The sequence below is a fragment of the Bombina bombina genome, chromosome 1, assembly GCF_027579735.1.
Source record: "Bombina bombina isolate aBomBom1 chromosome 1, aBomBom1.pri, whole genome shotgun sequence".
NCBI classification, from domain to species: domain Eukaryota; kingdom Metazoa; phylum Chordata; class Amphibia; order Anura; family Bombinatoridae; genus Bombina; species Bombina bombina.
In genome coordinates this window covers 445,351,362-445,370,891 of record NC_069499.1, presented here as the reverse complement: position 1 = coordinate 445,370,891, position 19,530 = coordinate 445,351,362, and the positions used below count along the sequence as shown (strand labels likewise).

The window sequence follows — 19,530 nt, the reverse complement described above, 5'->3', positions numbered from 1 at the left end:
AACACCCCTGTAAACTTCATCTTAAACTTGTACAATATTCTTTAAGCTCAGCTAAAGCTTTAATAGCCAGAAATGGAAGCCTCAAAAAGCTCCTACAGCTTATATGTGGATAGAGCACATAACAGAGATAATATCCCTAGAAGAGTTTAGTAATTATAGATTCAATAAGTTGGATACTTTGAGAACCTTATATAGTAAGGCCCAACTTTATAACCTGTCCGGACGGCATTGACTGCTTCTTACATTGCGGGAAGCAGGCTCTAATGTGCGAACATGCCCGGCAAGGGCTCCAAAGCAGCTTAAGCAAAGGTTTGAATCTTCATAATAAAATCTACAGGGATAACAGTACAAGAGAGAAGATTCTCACACATATATATATATGTTGCGGGTAAAGAAAGAAATTGGGTAATCCTAACATTACCAAGCGGCTGTGGTGAAGCCAGATGTAACATTGAGTGCCTTTGAGTCACTGCATCAAACATATATACAATAAACTGTAATTCACACATCTTCACTATATTTTTTGTCTCCGCCTGGGGGGTTCAAGGGCCGCGAAGGTACCTTCCTTGATCCCCCCCAAGCAGAGGCAAAAAAATTGTGTATATGGGGGAATAACATTACATCGGGCTTTACCAACAGCCGCTTGGGTAATGTCAGGGTTACACACATACGTATATATATATATATATATATATATATATATATATACACACACACACACACACACATATACACACACACACATATACACACACACAAATATATATATATATATATATATATATTTATTTTCTTTTTCCCTATGACGTTCAATCTACTTTATTCAACCATAGTCACCACTCTATTTGTTCACTCTGGCTGAAAATCTGTTTGTGTACCAGCCTTGGCAACACCTGTTCTGACCACCTGATGGACATGTATACTTTATAATTTGATGCCATGTATGTTTTGTGTTGTTTTCTCTTTCGCTTTATTCAGTTATGTATTTACTTACATATGATTACTGAGCTGGCTTGACAGCATCTTATGAAAATGTTGTAAAATGTATTATTATACTTTAATAAATCTGTGAAAAAAATAAATTTATGCTTACCTGATAAATTTATTTATTTATTGACACGGTGAGTACACGGATCATCAATTACTGTTGGGAATATCACTCCTGGCCAGCAGGAGGCGGCAAAGAGCAAAACAGCAAAGCTGTTAAGTATCACTCTTCCCAAAACCCCCAGTCAATCGACCGAAGAGCAAGAAGAGAAAAGAAATAACACAAGGTGCAGAGGTTTATATAAAAACTGTCTAAAAACAGGGAGGGCCGTGGACTTACCGTGTCAAGAAATAAATAAATGTAGCAGGTAAGCATAAATTTTGTTTTCTTTCTTAAGATACGGTGAGTCCATGGATCATCAATTACTTTTGGTAAACAATACCCAAGCTAGAGGACACAGATGATAAGGGAGGACAAGACAGGTAACCTAAACAGAAGGCACCACTGCTTGCAGAACCTTTCTCCCAAAAGAAGGCTCAGCCGAGGCAAAAGTATCATTTTTATAGAATTTAGAAAAAGTGTGCAAAGAAGACCAAGTCGCAGCCTTACAGATCTGTTCTACAGAGGCCTCATTCTTGAAGGCCCAAGAAGAAGACACCGCCCTAGTGGAATGAGATGTAATTCTCTCAGGAGGCTGCTGGCCAGCAGTCTCATAAGCCAAACGCATAATACTTCTCAACCAGAGAGAAAGAGAAGTGGCAGTAGCTTTCTGACCCTTAAGTTTTCCAGAAAAGCAAACAAATAATGCAGAAGACTGACAAAAGTCCTTCATAGCCTGCAGATAGAATTTAAGAGCCCTAACAACATCTTAGTTGTGCAACAAACATTCTTTATGAGAAGGAGGATTAGGACAGAGAGAACGAACAACAATTTCCTGATTAATATTTCTGTCCGAAACAACCTTAGGAAGAAAACCAAACTTGGTACGGAGAACTGCCTTATCTGCATGAAATATGAGATAAGGAGAATAACACTGCAAAGTTGAGAGTTCAGAATCCCTCCGAGCAAAAGAAATAGCAGTAAGAAACAAAACCTTCCAAGATAATAACTTAATATCTATGGAATGCATAGGCTTAAACAGAACCTGTTGTAAAACTTTAAGAACAAGGTTAAGGCTACAAGGTGGAGCAACAGATTTAAACACAGGCCTGACAAAAGGATTGTACATCTAGCATGTCCGCCAGACGCTTGTGCAGCAGAATGGATAGAGCGGAAATCTGACCCTTGAGGGTACTGACAGATAACCCCTTCTCAAGGTCTTCCTGGAGAAAAGATAAGATCCTTGGGACCCTGACCTTACTCCAAGAATATCCCTTAGACTCACACCAATAAAGATATCTACGCCATATCTTATGGTAAATCTTTCTAGCGACAGGCTTACGAGCCTGAACCATGGTCTCAATGACCGATTCGGAAAATCCACGCTTAGCTAAAATCAAGCGTTCAATCTCCAAGCAGTCGGCTTCAGAGAAATGAGATTTGGATGAAGGAAGGGCCCTTGAAGCAGAAGGTCCTTCCTCAGTGGTAGTCTCCACGGAGGTAGAGACTACATCTCTACTAGATCTGCATACCAGATCCTGCGAGGCCACGCATGAACTATTAGGATCACCAATGCTTTCTCCTGCTTGATCTGAGCGATGACTCGTGGAAGGAGTGCAAACGGAGGAAAGAGATATGCCAACCTGAAGTTCCAAGGAACTGCCAGAGCATCTATTAGAAAGGCTTGAGGATCTCTCAACCTCGAACCATACTTTGGAAGCTTGGTGTTCTGACGAGACACCATCAGATCCAATTCTGGTAACCCCCATTTAGTTGTTACCCTGGAGAACACTTCCGGATGGAGTGCCCACCCCCCGGGATGAAAAGTCTGTCTGCTCAGAAAGTCTGCCTTCCAATTGTCCACTCCTAGAATGTGGATGGCAGATAGACAGCAATTGTGAGCCTCTGCCCACTGGATGATCCGTGCCACCGTCATCATGGCTAAGGAACTCTGAGTTCCTTCTTGGTGGTCCTGAGACCAAAGTCCCTGCGCCTTTAACTGCCTTCAACGGGTCCCAGACTGCTGGCATCCGTGGTCACAATTACCCAAGAGGGTCTCTGAAAACACATCCCCTGGGACAGATGTTCTTGTGACAGCCATCACAGTAGGGAGTCCCTTGTTGATTGATCCAGAACTATTCTCTGAGATAGATCTGTATAATCTCCGTTCCACTGAGCGAGTATGCATAGCTGCAGAGGTCTCAAATGGAACCGAGCAAACAGAACTATGTCCATGGAAGCCACAATCAACCTGATTACCTAAATGCATTGGGCCACCGATGGTCGTGCCGCCGATTGTAGAGACAGGCAAGCAGACAGAATATTGGCTCTTCTGACATCCGTCAGAAACATTTTCATAGACAGAGAGTCTATAATGGTTCCAAGGAAGGTCACTCTTGAAGATGGAACAAGAGAACTTTTCTCCAAGTTGATTTTCCACCCGTGGGAATGAAGAAACGCCAACAAAATCTTTGTATGGGATTCTGCTAGTTGCAAGGATGGCACCTGAACCAGATGTCATCCAGATATGGCGGCACTGCAATTCCCCAAGACCGAATTACAGCCAATAGAGCTCCGAGGACCTTTGATAAAATTCTGGGAGCTGTGGCGAGACCAAATGGGAGCACTAAAAATTGGAAATGTTTGTCTAGATAGGTAAACCACAGATATTTGTGATGATCCCTGTGAATGGGAACGTGCAGGTACGCATCCTTCAAGTCTATGGTCGTCATGAATTGACCTTCTTGAATCAGAGGAAGAATGGAACGTATAGTCTCCATCTTGAAGGACGGCACTCTGAGGAATCTGTTTAGTAACTTTAGATCTAGAATGGGCCGAAAAGTTCCCTCTTTTTTGGGAATTACGAACAGGTTGGAGTAAAAACCGAGACCCTGTTCCTGTCTTGGAACTAGAACTATCACTACCAAGAGGGAAAGATCCTGAACACATTTCAAGAATGCTTCTCTTTTTATCTGGTCTACAGATAATCTTGAGAGGTGGAACCTGCCCCTGGGAGGAAAGGTCTTGAACTCTAACTTGTACCCCTGGAAAACTATGTCCACTGCCCACGGGTCTGGAACATCTCATTCCCAAGCTTGCGAGAACTGAGAGAGTCTGCCCCCACATGATCCGATCCCGGATCAGAGGCAAACCCTTCATGCTGACTTTGAATCAGCTGTGGGTTTCTTGGATTGCTTCCCCTTGTTCCAAGACTGACCGGGCTTCCGAGAGGGCTTGGATTGTTCCTGCTTGATAGAGGCAGGGGAAGACTTACCTCTGAAGTTACGAAAGGAACAAAAATTAGTCTGATGTCCCTTCGATTTGTTCTCCTTGTCTTGAGGCAGAAAGGATCCTTTACCACCCGTGATATCGGAAATAATTTCTGCCAAAGCAGGCCCGAACAAGGTCTTTCCCTTGTACGGGATTGCCAAAAGCTTAGTCTTAGAAGAAACGTGTGCAGACCAAGACTTAAGCCAAAGCGACCTACGCGCTAAAATCGCAAAGCCAGATATTTTGGCCCCCAACTTAATGACCTGCAAAGAAGTGTCAGTGATAAATGAATTGGCTAACTTGAGAGCCTTTATCCTATCCTGAATTTCCTCCAAAGGAGTCTCAGCTCAGCATGAAGGGACTTCGACAAAGCATCAAACCAATAGGCTGCTGCACTGGTTAGTGCAGCAATGCATAACGGCGGTTGCCATTGTAACCCCTTATGAGTATACATCTTCTTTAAAAAGGCCTGCAGCTTTTTATCCATTGGATAAAGAGCAACTATCCTCAATAGGAATAGTAGTTCTCTTGGCCAGAGTGGAAATCACCCTTCACCTCCTCCTTGCACTAAAGGCAAAGAGAATGACTGGGGGTTGTGGGAAGGGAAGTGATACTCAACAGCTTTGCTGTGGTGCTCTTTGCCTCCTCCTGCTGGCCAGGAGTGATATTCCCAACAGTAATTGATGATCCGTGGATTCACCATGTCTTTAGAAAGAAATAGTAGCCAGCTGGTCTTCTATGATACCTGCCTACAAAAGAAGAAGAACCCTATCCAGACATAAGATCAAATTGGGAGAAGCACAATAGTGCTCCAAATTCAGATGCTCTTCAAATAGATGAGCATACCAACAAAAAAGTATTGTTGTGTGGACTCTAAACCAGTGCACCAGGGCCAAATCTTAAAAGGGACAGTCTACACTAGAATGTTTATTGTTTTAAAAGATAGATAATCCCATTATTACCCATTCCCTAGTTTTGCATAACCAACACAGTTATATAAACACACATTTTACCTCTGTGATTACCTTGTATCTAAGCCTCTGCAAACTGCCCCCTTATTTCAGTTTTTTTGACAGACATCCATTTTAGCCAATCAGAGCTGGCTCTCTGGAACTCCACGTGCGTGAGCACAGTGTTATCTATATGACACACATGAACTAACACCCTCTAGTTGTGAAAAACTGTCAAAATGCCCTGAGAGAAGAGGTGGCCTTCAAGGGCTTAGAAATTAGCATATGAACCTCCTAAGTTTAGCTTTTAAATAAGAATACTAAGAGAACAAAGCAAAATTGGTGATAAAAGTAAATTGTTTAAAATTACATTCTTTATATGAATCATGAAATTTAATTTTGGACTAGACTGTCCCTTTAAGGTGCTGGTGGCTTCATGGTATCAAAGTTTATAGAGCCCTAAAATAATGCACTATTTACAGGTTATGCAACAAACTATGCATAGCTAACTTTAAATAGAAAGGGGTGCATATATACAGTACAATTTAGTAAATCTAGAAAGTCAAAACATCTGGGAAACAGTTATTTTCCACTAAAATAAATGAAAGTTATATAAACGATTTGAAGACAGAAGACTTGCACGTTTCCACGTATCTTTAGCTACTGGAAAAAAAAACTGTAATAAAAGCTACCAACCTTCTGTTCAGCACCTGATAATCTCCTAACCAGACGATCTTCAACATTCAGCTTGACAGATATTGCAACTAGGGCTTGTGTGTAAAGCAGTGTGTACAGTACTTTCACAATGCAAATAAAATGCTCTAAAATGAAAAAAAAAAAAAAAAAATGTAACCAGATACAGACAGGAACTTTTGGAAGACAATAACAGTACTGAATGTTGCCAAAAAATGTCATAGCTGTAGTAAAGATAAATAGATTGGAAGGTAAAATAACAATTTATGTAAGAACTTACCTGATAAATTCATTTCTTTCATATTAGCAAGAGTCCATGAGCTAGTGACGTATGGGATATACATTCCTACCAGAAGGGGCAAAGTTTCCCAAACTTCAAAATGCCTATAAATACACCCCTCACCACACCCACAAATCAGTTTAACGAATAGCCAAGAAGTGGGGTGATAAGAAAAAAGTGCGAAAGCATAAAAAATAAGCAATTGGAATAATTGTGCTTTATACAAAAAAATCATAACCACCACAAAAAAAGGGTGGGCCTCATGGACTCTTGCTAATATGAAAGAAATGAATTTATCAGGTAAGTTCTTACATAAATTATGTTTTCTTTCATGTAATTAGCAAGAGTCCATGAGCTAGTGACGTATGGGATAATAAATACCCAAGATGTGGAACTTCCACGCAAGAGTCACTAGAGAGGGAGGGATAAAATAAAGACAGCCAATTCCGCTGAAAAAATAATCCACACCCCAAAATAAAGTTTTAATCTTATAATGAAAAAAACTGAAATTATAAGTAGAAGAATCAAACTGAAACAGCTGCCTGAAGTACTTTTCTACCAAAAACTGCTTCAGAAGAAGAAAACACATCAAAATGGTAGAATTTAGTAAAAGTATGCAAAGAAGACCAAGTGGCTGCTTTGCAAATCTGATCAACCGATGCCTCATTCCTAAACGCCCAGGAAGTAGAAACTGATCTAGTAGAATGAGCTGTAATCCTTTGAGGCGGAGTTTTACCCGACTCGACATAAGCATGATGAATCAAAGATTTTAACCAAGATGCCAAAGAAATGGCAGAGGCCTTCTGACCTTTCCTGGAACTGGAAAAGATAACAAATAGACTAGAAGTCTTTCGGAAATCTTTAGTAGCTTCAACATAATATTTCAAAGCTCTAACTACATCCAAAGAATGCAACGATCTTTCCTTAGAATTCTTAGGATTAGGACACAATGAAGGAACCACAATTTCTCTACTAATGTTGTTAGAGTTCACAACTTTAGGTAAAAATTTAAATGAAGTCTGCAACACCGCCTTATCCTGATGAAAAATCAGAAAAGGAGATTCACAAGAAAGAGCAGATAACTCTGAAACTCTTCTAGCAGAAGAGATGGCCAAAAGGAACAGAACTTTCCAAGAAAGTAATTTAATGTCCAGAGAATGCATAGGTTCAAACGGAGGAGCTTGTAAAGCCCCCAGAACCAAATTCAAACTCCAAGGAGGAGAGATTGACTTAATGACAGGTTTTATACGAACCAAAGCCTGTACAAAACAATGAATATCAGGAAGATTAGCAATCTTTCTGTGAAACACAGAAAGAGCAGAAATTTGTCCTTTCAAAGAACTTGCAGACAAACCTTTATCCAGACCATCCTGAAGAAATTGTAAAATTCTAGGAATTCTAAAAGAATGCCAGGAAAATTGATGAGAAGAGCACCAAGAAATGTAAGTCTTCCAGACTCGATAATATATCTTCCTAGACACAGATTTACGAGCCTGTAACATAGTATTAATTACGGAGTCAGAGAAACCTCTATGACTGAGAATCAAGCGTTCAATCTCCATACCTTCAAATTTAATGATTTGAGATCCTGATGGAAAAAAAGGACCTTGAGATAGAACGTCTGGTCTTAACAGAAGAGTCCAAGGTTGGCAAGTAGCCATCCGAACAAGATCCGCATACCAAAACCTGTGAGGCCATGCTGGAGCCACCAGCAGAACAAACGAACGCTCTTTTAGAATCTTGGAGATCACTCTTGGAAGAAGAACCAGAGGCGGAAAGATATAGGCAGGATTATACTTCCAAGGAAGTGACAATGCATCCACTGCCTCCGCCTGAGGATCCCTGGATCTGGACAGATACCTGGGAAGTTTCTTGTGTAGATGAGAGGCCATCAGATCTATTTCTGGAAGACCCCAGATTTGAACAATCTGAAGAAACACCTCTGGGTGAAGAGACCATTCGCCCGGATCTAACGTCTGGCGACTGAGATAATCCGCTTCCCAATTGTCTACACCTGGGATGTGAACCGCAGAAATTAGACAGGAGCTGGATTCCGCCCAAGCAAGTATCTGAGATACTTCTTTCATAGCCAGAGGACTGTGAGTCCCCCCTTGATGATTGACATATGCCACGGTTGTGACATTGTCAGTCTGAAAACAAATGAACGATTCTCTCTTCAGAAGAGGCCACGACTGAAAAGCTCTGAAAATCGCACAGCGTTCCAAAATGTTGATGGGTAATCTCGCCTCCTGAGATTCCCAAACCCCCTGTGCTGTCAGAGACCCCCATACAGCTCCCCAACCTGTCAGACTCACATCTGTTGAGATCATAGTCCAGGTTGGAAGAATAAAAGAAGCCCCTTGAACTAAACAATGGTGATCTGTCCACCACGTCAGAGAGTGTCGTACAATCGGATTTAAAGATATTAACTGTGATATCTTTGTATAATCCCTGCACCACTGGTTCAGCATACAAAGCTGAAGAGGTCGCATGTGAAAACGAGCAAAGGGGATCGCGTCCGATGCAGCAGTCATAAGACCTAGAATTTCCATGCATAAAGCTACCGAAGGGAATGACTGAGACTGAAGGTTTCGACAAGCTGAAACCAATTTCAGACGTCTCTTGTCCGTCAGAGACAAAGTCATGGACACTGAATCTATTTGGAAACCTAAAAAGGTTACCCTTGTCTGAGGAATCAATGAACTCTTTGGTAAATTGATCCTCCAACCATGTTCTTGAAGAAATGACAAAAGTCGATTCGTGTGAAATTCTGCTAAATGTGAAGACTGAGCAAGTACCAAGATATCGTCCAAATAAGGAAATACCACAATACCCTGTTCTCTGATTACAGATAGCAGGGCACCGAGAACCTTTGAAAAAATCAGTGGAGCTGTTGCTAGGCCGAACGGCAGAGCCACAAACTGGTAATGCTTGTCTAGAAAAGAGAATCTCAGAAACGGATAGTGATCTGGATGAATCGGAATATGCAGATATGCATCCTGTAAATCTATTGTGGACATATAATGCCCTTGCTGAACAAAAGGCAGAATAGTCCTTATAGTTACCATTTTGAATGTTGGTATCCTTACATAATGATTCAATATTTTTAAATCCAGAACTGGTCTGAAGGAATTCTCCTTCTTTGGTACAATTAATAGATTGGAGTAAAACCCCAGACCCTGTTCCAGAACTGGAACTGGCACAATTACTCCAGCCAACTCTAGATCTGAAACACATTTCAGAAATGCTTGAGCCTTCACTGGATTTATTGGAATGCGAGAAAGAAAAAATCTTCTTGCAGGAGGCCTTACCTTGAAACCTATTCTGTACCCTTGTGAAACAATGTTCTGAATCCAAAGACTGTGAATCGAATTGATCCAAATTTCTTTGAAAAATCTTAATCTGCCCCCTACCAGCTGTGCTGGAATGAGGGCCGCACCTTCATGTGGACTTGGGAGCTGACTTTTGCTTTCTAAAAGGCTTGGTTTTATTCCAGACTGGATATGGTTTCCAAACAGAAACTGTTCCTTTAGGGGAAGGATCAGGCTTCTGTTCCTTATTCTGACGAAAGGAACGAAAACGATTAGCAGCCCTATATTTACCTTTAGATTTTTTATCCTGAGGTAAAAAAGTTCCTTTCCCCCCAGTAACAGTTGAAATAATAGAATCCAACTGGGAACCAAACAATTTATTACCTTGGAAAGAAAAAGAAAGCAAAGTTGACTTAGAAGACATATCTGCATTCCAAGTTTTAAGCCATAAAGCTCTTCTAGCTAAAATAGCTAAAGACATATACCTGACATCAACTCTAATGATATCAAAGATGGCATCACAAAAAAAGTTATTAGCATGTTGAAGAAGTTTAACAATGCTATGAGTATTATGATCTGACACTTGTTGTGCCAAAGCCTCCAACCAAAAAGTGGAAGCTGCCGCAACATCAGCCAAAGAAATAGCAGGCCTAAGAAGATTACCTGAACATAAATAAGCTTTCCTTAGAAAGGAATCAATTTTCCTATCTAAAGGATCCTTAAAGGAAGTACTATCTGCCGTAGGAATAGTAGTACGTTTAGGGAGAGTAGAGATAGCCCCATCAACTTTAGGGATTTTGTCCCAAAACTCTAATCTGTCAGATGGCACAGGATACAATTTCTTAAACCTTTTAGAAGGAGTAAATGAATTACCCAGATTATTCCATTCCCTAGAAATTACTTCAGAAATAGCACCAGGGACAGGAAAAACTTCCGGAATAACTGTAGGAGGTTTAAAAACCGAATTTAAACGCTTAGTAGATTTAGTATCAAGAGGACTAGATTCCTCCATCTCTAATGCGATTAAAACTTCTTTAAGTAAAGAACGAATAAATTCCATTTTAAATAAATATGAAGATTTATCAGTGTCAATATCTGAGACAGAATCCTCTGAACCAGAAAAATCATCATCAGAAACAGACAAATCAGAATGATGATGTTCATTTAAAAATTCATCTGAAAAATGTGAAGTTTTAAAAGACCTTTTACGTTTACTGGAAGGAGGAATAACAGACATAGACTTCCTAATAGATTTAGAAACAAAATCTCTTATATTAACAGGAACATCCTGAGTATTAGATGTTGATGGAACAGCAACAGGTAATGATATATTACTAATGGAAATACTATCTGCATTAGCAAGTTTATCATGACATTCATCACAAACTACAGCCGGAGGGACAGTTACCACAAGTTTACAGCAGATACACTTAACTTTGGTGGAACCAGCATCAGGCAGCGTTTTTCCAGAAGTAGCTTCTGATCCAGGGTCAATCTGAGACATCTTGCAATATGTAAGAGAAAAAACAACATATAAAGCAAAATCTATCAAATTCCTTAAAAGGCAGTTTCAGGAATGGGAAAAAATGCCAATGAACAAGCCTCTAGCAACCAGAAGCAAATGAAAAATGAGACTTAAATAATGTGTGAAAAAAGGTGGAGATAAAAATGACGCCCACATTTTTTAGCGCCAAAAAAAGCCGCCCACATTATTGGTGCCCAAATGCTATTGGCGCCAAGAATGACGCCACATCCGGTGACGCCGACATTTTTGGTGCAAAACGTAAAAAAAATGACGCAAACACGAACAACTTCCGGCGACAAGTATGACGCCGGAAATGACAAGAAATTTTTTGCGCCAAAAAAGTCTGCGCCAAGAATGACGCAATAAAATGAAGCATTTTCAGCCCCCGCGAGCCTAACAGCCCACAGGGAAAAAAGTAAATTTTTAAGGTAAGAATTTTTTTTTAATTCATATGCATTATCCCAAATAATGAAACTGACTGTCTGAAATAAGGAATATTGATCATCCTGAATCAAGGCAAATAAATGTTTAAACACATATATTTAGAACTTTATATAAAAGTGCCCAACCATAGCTTAGAGTGTCACAAAAAATAAGGCTTACTTACCCCAGGACACTCATCTACATGTAGTAGAAAGCCAAACCAGTACTGAAACGAGAATCAGTAGAGGTAATGGTATATAAGAGTATATCGTCGATCTGAAAAGGGAGGTAAGAGATGAATCTCTACGACCGATAACAGAGAACCTATGAAATAGATCCCGTAGGAGGAGACCATTGAATTCAAATAGGCAATACTCTCTTCACATCCCTCTGACATTCACTGCACACTGAGAGGAAAACCGGGCACCAGCCTGCTGCAAAGCGCATATCAACGTAGAATCTAGCACAAACTTACTTCACCACCTCCACGGGAGGCAAAGGTTGTAAAACTGATTTGTGGGTGTGGTGAGGGGTGTATTTATAAGCATTTTGAGGTTTGGGAAACTTTGCCCCTCCTGGTAGGAATGTATATCCCATACGTCACTAGCTCATGGACTAATTACATGAAAGAAATATATATTTATAAGAAAATATAGAACAACATTATAATAAAAGATCTATGCTACAGGGACAAAAACCCCTAAATGTATGCCTACTGTTAAATTCATGATGGTGAGATTCCAGAAGTCATCACGTTTGGGAACTCCCATCCTGATCTTTAAGAAAGGGCAGGGCTCATGGACTCTCATCATCATGAAAGAAAGGAAATTTATACTTACCTGATAAATTTATTTCTTTTACGATATGACGAGTCCACGGATTTCATCCTTACTTGTGGGATATCGCCTCCTGGTCAGCAGGAGGAGGCAAAGAGCTCCACAGCAGAGCTGTATATATAGCCCCTCCCTTCCCTCCCCCTCCAGTCATTCGACCGAAGTTAGGAAGAGAAAGGAAATGCCAAGGAGCAGAGGTGACTGAAGTTTAACAAAAATAAAAACCTGGCTACATAAAATAACCGTGGACTCGTCATATCGTAAAAGAAATAAATTCATCAGGTAAGCATAAATTTCCTTTTCTTTTACAAGATATGACGAGTCCACGGATTTCATCCTTACTTGTGGGATACAATACCAAAGCAATAGGACACGGATAAAAGGAAGGGACCAGACAGGAACCTAAACGGAAGGCACCACTGCTTGAAGAACCTTTCTCCCAAAAACTGCCTCAGATGAAGCAAAAGTATCAAATTTGGAAAATTTGGAAAAAGTATGAAGAGACGACCAAGTTGGAGAATTGCAAATTTGTTCAACAGAAGCATTGTTTTTAAATGCCCATGAGGAAGCCACAGCCCTAGTAGAATGAGCTGTAATTCGTTCAGGAGGCTGCTGTCCAGCAGTCTCATATGCCAGACGGATGATACTCTTCAGCCAAAAAGAAAGAGGTAGCCGTAGCTTTCTGACCCCTACGTTTCCCAGCAAAAACAACAAATAATGAAGATGTTTGACGAGATTCTTTAGTCGCCTGCAAGCAAAACTTCAAGGCACGGACTACGTCCAAATTATGTAACAGACGTTCCTTCTTAGAAGAAGGGTTAGGACACAAGGAAGGAACAACAATTTCCTTTTTAATATTCTTGTTAGAAACAACCTTAGGAAGAAAACCAGGTTTGGTACGTAACACCACCTTATCAGCATGGAAAATAAGATAAGGAGAATCACACTGTAGAGCCGAAAGCTCTGATACTCTGCGACCAGAAGAAATAGCAACCAAAAACAAAACTTTCCAAGATAACAACTTAATATCTATGGAATGCATGGGTTCAAACTGAACCCCTTGAAGAACTCTAAGAACTAAATTTAAACTCCAAGGAGGAGCAATTTGTCTAAACACAGGCCGGATTCTAGTCAAGGCCTGACAAAAAGATTGAATATCTGGAACATCTGCCAGACGCTTGTGTAGCAAGATAGACAAGGCAGAAATCTGTCCCTTTAAGGAACTTGCTGACAACCCTTTCTCCAATCCTTCTTGGAGAAAAGACAAAATCCTGGGAATCCGAACCCTACTCCATGAGTAGCCATTGGATTTGCACCAATAAAGATATTTACGCCATATCTTATGGTAAATCTTTCTGGTAACAGGCTTGCGTGCCTGAATCAAGGTATCAATGACCGCATCAGAGAACCCCCGCTTAGATAAAATCAAGCGTTCAATCTCCAAGCAGTTAGCTGCAGAGAAACTAGATTTGGATGATGGAAGGGTCCCTGAATGAGAAGGTCCTGCCTCAATGGAAGCTTCCACGGTGGCAGAGAGGACATGTCCACCAGATCGGCATACCAAGTCCTGTGAGGCCAAGCAGGAGCAATTAGAATCACCAAAGCCCTCTCCTGTTTGATCCGTGTAATCACCTGGGGAAGGAGAGTAAACGGTGGAAACACATAAGCTAGGTTGAACGACCAAGGCACTGCCAAGGCATCTATCAGTTCGGCCTGAGGATCCCTGGACCTGGATCCATATCTCGGGAGCTTGGCATTCTGACGAGATGCCATCAGATCCAATTCCGGTCTGCCACATCTGAGAGTCAGGGTGGTAAAGACCTCCGGATGGAGTTCCCATTCTCCCAGATGAAAGGTCTGTCTGCTCAAAAGGTCAGCTTACCAGTTGTCCACTCCTGGGATATAGATTGCTGATAGATAACAAGAGTGAGCCTCTGCCCACCAAATTATCTTGGATACTTCTGTCATTGCTAAGGAACTCCTTGTTCCTCCCTGATGATTGATGTAAGCCACAGTTGTGATGTTGTCCGACTGAAATCGGATGAATTTGGCCGAAGCCAACTGAGGCCAAGCCTGAAGCGCATTGAATATCGCTCTTAACTACAGAATATTGATTGGAAGTAGAGACTCCGACTGAGTCCACACACCCTGAGTCTTCAGGGAATTCCAGACTGCACCCCAACCTAGTAGACTGGCGTCCGTTGTCACTATCACCCATGAGGGTCTGCGGAAGCACGTCCCTTGGGACAGATGACCCTGCGACAACCACCACAGAAGAGAGTCTCTTGTCTCCTGATCTAGATCCATCTGAGGAGACAAATTTGCATAATCTCCATTCCACTGCCTGAGCATGCTCAGTTGTAGAGGTCTGAGATGAAAACGAGCAAACGGAATGATGTCCATTGCCGCCACCATCAATCCAATTACCTCCATGCATTGAGCCGAGGACTGGACTGAAGGGCACGGCATGTGTTCAGAATATTTAACTTTCTGACCTCCGTCAGGAAAATTTTCATAGATACAGAATCTATAAGAGTTCCCAGGAAAGGAACCCTTGTCTGTGGAATCAGTGAACTCTTTTCTATATTCACTTTCCACCCGTGAGTCCTCAGAAAGGCTAGGACCATGTCGGTATGAGACATTGCTAGATGATAAGATGAAGCCTGGATCAGAATATCGTCCAGATAAGGCGCCACTGCAATACCCCGTAGTCTGAGAACCGCTAACAAGGACCCTAGAACCTTCGTGAAGATCCTGGGTGCCGTGGCCAACCCGAAGGGAAGAGCCACGAACTGAAAATGCTTGTCCAAGAAGGCAAACCTTAGAAACTGGTGATGATCTCTGTGGAAAGGAATGTGAAGATATGCGTCCTTTAAGTCCGCGGTAGTCATATATTGACCCTCCTGGATCAATGGAAGAATTGTCCGAATTGTCTCCATCTTGAAGGATGGGACTCTGAGAAACTTGTTTAGACTCTTGAGATCTAAAATGGGTCTGAACGTTCCCTCTTTTTTGGGAACCACAAAGAGATTTGAGTAAAATCCCTGCCCCTGTTCCTGTATTGGAACGGGACGAATTACTCCCATAGTGGAAAGTTCTTTTACACAACATAAGAACGCCTCTCTTTTTGTCTGGTCTACAGACAATCGTGAAAGAAGAAACCTTCCCCTTGGGAGAGAATTTTTGAACTCCAGTTGGTACCCCTGGGACACGATCTCCAGTGTCCAAGGATCCTGAACATCTCTTATCCAAGCCTGGACAAAGAGACAAAGTCTGCCCCCCCAACTAGATCCGGTCCCGGATCGGGGGCCGCCCCTTCATGCTGTTTTGGGAGCAGCAGCGGGCTTCTTAAGTTGTTTACCCTTGTTCCAAGCCTGATTGGGTCTCCAGACGGGCTTGGGTTGTGCCAAGTCCCCTTCCTGTTAAGCGGAAGAGGAAGAGGGGACTCCTTTGAAATTTCAAAAGGAACGAAAATTACTCTGTCTCCTTTGTTTAGCTGTCTTGTCCTGAGGAAGTAGGTGAATCACAGTCGTCCAGAGTCGCTAAAATCTCCCTAAGCAACAGGCGGAGATGTTCAAGCTTAAATCTGAAGGACATAACGTCCGAGTCTGTCTGAGGTAACACACTTCCTGAATCAGAAAGTTCCCCCTCAGACAGAAGCTCCCTACCCCCCCAAATCAGATCCCTGGGAGGGTAAATCAGAGACAGCCAACAGAGCATCAGAAGTCGCTGGAACCATATGGGTTTCTGTCCTGCATCGTTTGCCCTGTAACACAGGCAACTTAGACAAAACTTCTGTGAGAGTGGATGACATAACTGCAGCCATATCCTGCAAAGTAAAAGAAGTAGACACCATAGAAGAGCATGGTGTCGTTTGTGCGGGCGTTAAAGGCTGTGATGCTTGGGGCGAAAACTGCGGCATACCCCGAGTCTTATCAGTCTGAGAACCGTCATTAGAGCTATCTTTATTACAATTCTTAAAGAAAATTTGCTCCTTACATTCTAAAGCCCTTTCAATACATCTAGGGCACAATGTACCAGTGGATTCCACAATAGCATCCAAACACATGGGACATGTAACGTTTTCAATGTCCTCCATAATAAACTGATTCGCAAATGCAAGCGTAGTCACTCACTGTTAAAAAACCCAATTTGTGCAAAAAAACTATTTTTAGTTAACTGTGTTTTAATATATAGCCCCTTAACTTAATCGTTATACAAGAACAGAAAAAGAATGCAGCTTTAGTAGGAACGGCTCAATAACCGTTAACACTGCTAAAGGGCCCTACTAATAATTCAGTCACCTCTCCACAGCTCCGCTGTGGATCCTACCTGCCTCTGTGACCACCGTAGTTCTCAATCAGCCTAACACCTCTTGCCAAGCGGATCCTTCTAGTCTCAATCTGCTCGTAGCATGAGCGATACGCAACTGCGCTATCAGAGCGTGCGAGAACAAGCCCCGCCGTAACACACTACAACCCGGGAAAAGGAAATGGCGCTCTAACGCCATACACCGCCAAATTAAGTTTATACCACACAGTAAAAACATCATACAAGTCCCCAGCGTCAGCCACAAATAAATGTATGCCCCTATGTGCACGTAGCGCAGCACAAGAATATCCCAGCGCTTCTGGTCACAGTCATTAACACCGGACTGTCAGGGCAAAAAATTAACTATATGTGGGCTGTCATATTATTTATATCTTTCATGACTTACCGTCCACCAGCATAGTCAGCCCTATTCAGAGCCTAAGAAACATTGATCCTGCTCTATATGGATCCTGTTAAAATACATAATAGGCTAGTACAGTCCTCTTCTGAGATAAGCCCTAAAGCCCCAGAATAAATACGAACTGCACCTACCTCCATGCTGAGGAACAGCATGCAATTCCCCACAGTGTCAAGAGATCCACTTCTTCTCCTGAGGTCCTGTGAAGAAACATAAGTCTTAGGAAATATTCACTAAGCCCAGGACCAGGCAGCATCAATATGAGAGGCGCAGTGAGACTAAAATCTCACAAGTTCTCCAGACTGGTTCTTCCAGCAGCTGCCCAGTATAAAATAGTACACATCGGCACCATTTAAAAATAAAAAATACTTGATTGAAGAATCTAAAACTAACACCTCACTTTACCTCACTCCTATAACTAACACAGGCAAAGAGAATGACTGGGGGGGAGGGAAGGGAGGGGCTATATATACAGCTCTGCTGTGGAGCTCTTTGCCTCCTCCTGCTGACCAGGAGGCGATATCCCACAAGTAAGGATGAAATCCGTGGACTCGTCATATCTTGTAAAAGAAAATTAATCAGGCAACCATACATTTTGTTTTTTTGCATCAGATGGAGAGTCCACGAGTCATCCATATGGGAATCAATACCAAAGCAGTGAAATCAACGAGATTACTATAAAAACATTGTTTATGCTTTCCTGATAAATTAATTCCTTTCATGGTGGTGAGAGAACACAATTTATTACTCCTGGGAATTACTCTTCCCTACGACTAGGAGGAGGCAAAGATTACCAAACCACAAAAGCTCTATAAAAACTATTTTACCTCACAGGTACCTCAGTCTAGGAAAATGAGGTAGGAAAAGAAATAAGGAAAAATAAAGAGAGTAGAGATGTGCATAAGAAAAAAAAAAAAACAACACCAAAAAAACAAGGTGGGGTCTCGTAGACTCTCAACACAATGAAATAAATAAATCAGGTAAGCATAAATTATGTTTTCTTTCATACAGGTGGTGAGAGTCAATGATCCATTACTCTTGGGAACTAATAAACAAGCTGTGGAGTCCACAAGTAATGAAAAACAAAGGGTGGGATTTAATAAACTTTTTTTCACTGAAAAACCTAATCCAATACCACACAAAAACCCAAAAACATAATTTATTTAAGAATTTACCTGATAAATTAATTTATTTCATGGTGGGGAGAGTCCACAAGCTGTTACGTATGGGATATACATTCCTATCAAAAGGAGGCAAATTTTTCTGAACCTCAAAAGCCTATAAATACCCCACCCACCTCCCACATACCTCAGTTTTATGAATAGCTAAGTGGTGAGGTGTTTAAGGAGTACAAGTCAATAAAGAGGATCAGGAAAAAAGATGTGCTTTAAACAAAAATATAACCCCAAATGGGTGGGGCCTCGTGGACTCTCGCCACCATAAAATAAATTAATTTATCAGGTAAGTCCTTCCATAAATTATGTTTTCTTTCATATAGGTGGCAGGAGTCCAGGAGCGGTTACATATGGGATATAATACCCAAGATGTGGAAGTCCACGAGTAACATTGAAGGAGTGATGAAATAAAAACAGCTTTTTTCACTGAGAAATTAAATCTAAAACCCAAAATAATGTCTTTCATCACAAAAAACTCAAATTATAGGCACAATTATTAAACGGACAACTGTCTGAAGGACCTTTCCACCAAAAGCTGCTTCTGACGATGCAAAAACATCAAAATGGTAAAATTTTGTAAAAGTATGCAGAGAAGATCTAGTGGCCACTTTGCAAATTTAATGAACTGTAGCCTCATTCTTGAAAGCCAAAGATGTGGCAACCGATCTAGTAGAATGAGCTGTAATTCTCTGTGGAGGAGGCTGACACGCCTCCAAATAAGCTTTTTGAATCAAAAGTTTCAACCAAGAGGTTAAAGAAATAGCTGAGACATTGTCATTTTTTAGGACCAGAAAAAAAAAGAACAAACAGACTAGAAGTCTGTCTGAAATCCTTAGTAGTATCAACATAATATTTCAATACTCTGAAAACATCCAAAGAATGCAACGCTTTTTCAGTAGCTATTTTGGGATTAGGACAAAAGGAGAGAACGATAATTTCCCTATTAATGTTGTGTGGGTTAACAACTTTAGGTAAAAATTGGAAAGAAGTTCACAAAACAACTTTATCTTGATGGAAAATCAGATAAGGAGACTCACAAGAGAGCAGACAATTTAGAAACTCTGCTAGAGTTAGCCAAAAGAAACAACACTTTTCAAGAAAGTAGTTTAATGTCCAAAGTATGCATAGGCTCAAATGTGGAGCCTGTAAGATTTTTAATACTAGGTTAAGACGTCAAGGAGGAGAAATAGGATTTATAACAGGTTTAATCTGGATTAAAGCCTGAACAAAACAATCAATGTCAGGAAGATGAAC

General features: G+C 41.2%; 1 protein-coding gene across 1 annotated transcript in view; it reads right to left on the bottom strand.

Annotated features, from left to right (window-relative positions):
• Positions 1–19,530, bottom strand: part of UBR3 (ubiquitin protein ligase E3 component n-recognin 3) — a 1,090,259-nt gene that overhangs the window by 139,066 nt on the left and 931,663 nt on the right. Inside the window, 1 exon segment of the mRNA XM_053698420.1 lies at positions 6,004–6,128. Within this exon segment, the coding sequence (XP_053554395.1) occupies positions 6,004–6,128 (125 nt within the window).